This window comes from Galeopterus variegatus, unplaced genomic scaffold (assembly GCF_000696425.1).
Source record: "Galeopterus variegatus unplaced genomic scaffold, G_variegatus-3.0.2 Scaffold959, whole genome shotgun sequence".
Lineage (NCBI taxonomy): Eukaryota > Metazoa > Chordata > Mammalia > Dermoptera > Cynocephalidae > Galeopterus > Galeopterus variegatus.
Window position 1 is genome coordinate 442,205 of NW_007727070.1, and position 4,129 is coordinate 446,333.

The 4,129-nt window shown below is 57.1% G+C and overlaps 1 protein-coding gene across 1 annotated transcript in view; it reads left to right on the top strand.

Annotated features, from left to right (window-relative positions):
• Positions 1-3,412, top strand: part of PAK6 (p21 protein (Cdc42/Rac)-activated kinase 6) — a 21,045-nt gene extending 17,633 nt beyond the window's left edge. Inside the window, exons 4-9 of the mRNA XM_008573728.1 lie at positions 1,125-1,622; positions 1,772-1,905; positions 2,249-2,375; positions 2,474-2,599; positions 3,046-3,180; positions 3,401-3,412. Coding sequence (XP_008571950.1) covers positions 1,125-1,622; positions 1,772-1,905; positions 2,249-2,375; positions 2,474-2,599; positions 3,046-3,180; positions 3,401-3,412 — 1,032 coding nt within the window. The remainder of the gene's footprint in view (positions 1-1,124; positions 1,623-1,771; positions 1,906-2,248; positions 2,376-2,473; positions 2,600-3,045; positions 3,181-3,400) is intronic.
• The last annotated feature ends 717 nt before the right edge of the window (positions 3,413-4,129 follow it).

Below are 4,129 nucleotides of genomic sequence, written 5' to 3' on the forward strand. Positions count from 1 at the left end.
AACTCCTTGGGGAGAACAAAAGGATAGGTCCTTTCCTGCCAGGGGTAGCAAGAGGGCTTGGATCCAGAAAGGCAAGGAGTCTCGCAGGCTTCCAGGGTAGGCCTGAGCAGGGCTTACTGGGGACCCAAGCTGCCCCTCAGCTCCACCTTCCCTCCCTCCCCACCAGTGGCCATGAGGATAGGCCTCTCTGCCTTCTCTCCCTTGCTGGGGGGTCCTTAGCTGGGAATTTCATGTCTGGGAGGAAGGGGAGGGGCTGCTCTGGGGAGGTCCTTAAGACACTTCTCTGCCCCTGGCCTTACGGCTGGGGTTTGGCTAGACCTACCCTCTAGATTCCACATTTCTCTGGTACCAGATCCCTAGCCCAGGGGAGACACCCGAGAACCCCCAGATGGTACAGTAGCTCTGTGGCCCTCTGTTAGGGATGTAACCTCACAACACAGACACACAGAGTCCGTGGTGCATGCACAAGCAGGTCTCTCAGATCCCAGCTGTGGCTTCTCTGACCTGGGTCTGGAGTCGAGTCACAGCTGCCCCACTGCTCACCCACCCCACTGCCAGGGCCTCTTCTGCCCACCTGGGCCCTTGAGTTGGGGAGCCTGGGACATGAAGACTGCATCTGACCCAGATTCTCTGAGCAGCCCCACAGCACAGAGGAAAGACTGCCTCCTGGTGGTCCCCGGGGTCTGGCTGTCAATTATCAAGAAGTACCCAGCATGAGGCCACCCCAGGGACTTTGCATCTGACCCAGATTCTCTGAGCAGCCCCACAGCACAGAGGAAAGACTGCCTCCTGGTGGCCCCCGGGGTCTGGCTGTCAATTATCAAGAAGTACCCAGCATGAGGCCACCCCAGGGACTCGACTTTTCTCAGCTTTTCTCTTCTTCCCAGGAGGGCAGAGTGGATGTGAAGAGCTGTTGTTTGGCCTGCTCACCTTGGAACATTGGGGGCTGGTTTCTTGAACAGGACTGTGGTTGGGCTTCAGGTCTGTTTGAAAATCTTGGCTCACAGCAAGTTTGGTCTGACCCTGCTAGTGTCCAGAGGTGACAGCAGCCATCCCCTGCCCCTGGGAAGGTCGCTCCAGACTCTCCCACAGCCACACCCCTTCCTGTTTCTTTGTCCCTGCAGCCCAACTCCTCTTTCCGACCGCTGCAGAAAGACTCCCCCCCAAGCCTGGTAGCCAAGGCCCAGTCCTTGCCTTCGGACCATCCCGTGGGGACCTTCAGCCCTCTGACCACCTCAGATACCAGCAGCCCCCAGAAGTCCCTTCGCACAGCGCCAGCCACCGGCCCGCTTCCAGGCCGGTCTTCCCCAGCAGGCTCGCCCCGCACCCGGCATGCCCAGATCAGCACCAGCAACCTGTATCTGCCCCAGGACCCTGCTGTGGCCAAGGGTGCCCTGGCTGGCGAGGAGACGGGCGTTGTGACACACGAGCAGTTCAAGGCTGCACTCAGGATGGTGGTGGACCAGGGTGACCCCCGGCTGCTGCTGGACAGCTATGTGAAGATTGGCGAGGGCTCCACAGGCATCGTCTGCCTGGCTCGGGAGAAGCACTCGGGCCGCCAGGTTGCTGTCAAGATGATGGACCTCAGGAAGCAGCAGCGCAGGGAGCTGCTCTTCAATGAGGTGGGAGGACAGGGCGGGACGCGGTGGGGGCATTTGGGAAGGGCAGTGAGTGCACAGCCAAGCTAGACATCTGTCTGCAAGCAGGGGCAGCGGGGTGGCCAAGTCTCATGGGTGCTGTGCCCGGCATTCAGGCCCCTGCCTGCCCTCAGGTGGTGATCATGCGGGACTACCAGCATGTCAACGTGGTGGAGATGTACAAGAGCTACCTGGTGGGCGAGGAGCTGTGGGTGCTCATGGAGTTCCTGCAGGGCGGGGCCCTCACAGACATCGTCTCCCAAGTCAGGTGGGCAGCTGGCAGGGCTGGGTCCCAAGTGTGGACTGTCACCACTATTGCCCTGGCAGGGGTGTTGGGCAGCCATTGCCCCAGAAGACTTGGGGTTCCTGTCTTATCATCCTGGCCCTCCTGCCTATTTGGGGTAACTGCGACCCAGGGGAGTGGGAAATAGAAGGGTTGTCTCCAGCCTAGGCTCAGGCCCAGTTTCCACCAGGGCTGTGGCTGAACACACTGCCCAGGAGCTGTGGGGTCTGGTACTGGGGACCCTTACTCTACCCAGCCCAGCCATCCTGTGGCCCTGCCAAAGCTACCACTCTCTTCAAATTGGTGGCCTTGCCTTCTCCCTATCCAGGCTGAACGAAGAGCAGATTGCCACTGTGTGTGAAGCAGTGCTGCAAGCTCTGGCTTACCTGCATGCCCAGGGTGTCATCCACCGGGACATCAAGAGTGACTCCATCCTGCTGACCCTCGATGGCAGGGTAGGCCCCTGTCTGTGCCTGGCACAGCTATGCCCCCAGTTCCCTGCTCCCACCACCCTCTCCTCCTTTTGTACCACTCACTGCCCTTTCAACCCCAGGTGAAGCTCTCAGACTTTGGATTCTGTGCTCAGATCAGCAAAGATGTTCCTAAGAGGAAGTCCTTGGTGGGGACCCCCTACTGGATGGCTCCTGAAGTGATCTCCAGGTCTCTGTATGCCACTGAGGTAACTGTTCCCTCCCTCCTCCAGGCCTCCCAGAAGAGGCTTGGGAACATGCATCTCTTCTGCTCATGGTCCCCTCTGGAGCCCCCACCCAAAATAGCCCTGGTTCTCAGATTCCCACTCGGTCAATACCCTGCCTCCTTTCTGGTGGGGCTGCTCTCACCTGTTACTTTGCTGCCAGGAACAGGTCCCCCAGCTCAAGGGCACAGGGGTATAGCCAGGGTTGCCCAGGTATGATGGCTTTCCTCAGAGAATGGATGACAGCTGTGTCCCTACAGTCAATGGCCACTCATACAGGAAGTAACTGACCACAGGGCAGGTGATCAGGGGAGGAAGGAGACAAACTCACAAAGGAGAGCTTGGACCAGCTGCTCCCCTCCCCCTCCAGCATGCTGCTACCAAGGGTCCAGACTCTGGCCAGTGGGGTCAGGGACATTCTCCTCCTGCAGGTGGATATCTGGTCTCTGGGAATCATGGTGATTGAGATGGTGGATGGAGAGCCACCCTACTTCAGCGATTCTCCAGTGCAAGCCATGAAGAGGCTCCGGGACAGCCCCCCACCCAAGCTGAAAAACTCTCACAAGGTCAGTTGGTGTACAAGGTGTGACCCCAGAGACTCCATTCCTCCTGAAGTGAGAGGACCAGAGCCTTGGCTCCCAGCCAGGCCCAGCCTCTCCCCTCCACAGAAGCCAGAGAGTCCAGGCTCCTGGAAAAGGCTCTTCTTTCTCTACACAAAACCTGCCCTGGATATGGAGCCACACCTAGATGCAGACTCCCATGCTCGCTCCAAGTTTCTACCTGCAGCTGCAGCAGTAGAGTCACTCATCAGCAGGCACTTGACAGGAGCCCAGAGATACCTATGAACAGTAAAAGCAAGGAACCCCTGCTGCCCCAGGGAGGAAGCCTAACTGAGTACAGACCCCCTCCACCCCTTTGTCAGGAGATCCATCTCTGACAGTGTTCCTGTCACTGCAAATCAGCTTGTCCTCCATCACTGCACATCCCGACCACAGCCGAGCCACAGCTTGGCCCTTAAAACCAGTATGTACATATGTATGAGCATATATTTAACCCTCTTCTGCCAAATCCATCACAAACCTGCAGTTCTTACCTGTGGACATCCCCTGCTGGCAGGTCAGCACAGGGCTGCTAAATGGCACTGCCATCTGGTGGCCAGAGCAAGAAATGTCCCAGAGGATTGAAACCATTTCTAAACTGCAAAATAGTTCTGTGGCCCCAACACAGCTGGATAAGAGGACCATCAGGAAACATCTTCTTAGATAACTTGTCTTTTGAGCCTGCACTGCTGACCCCACAATTAGCAAATAGAAATCTCCAGTTGGCTGACTCCCCAGAGAATGTAGCCTCTGCCCAAGACCAGCATCATCCCAAGATATAGGCCCAAAATGAACCAAGATAAGCCCTTGACTTAGACTCTAAAGCTTAGAACAACACAGAAATCTTCCTTTTCAGGTCCCAACTTGTTCTTTTCTATTTTTCAAAGCACTTCCTCATCCCAGCCTCTTTTTTTTT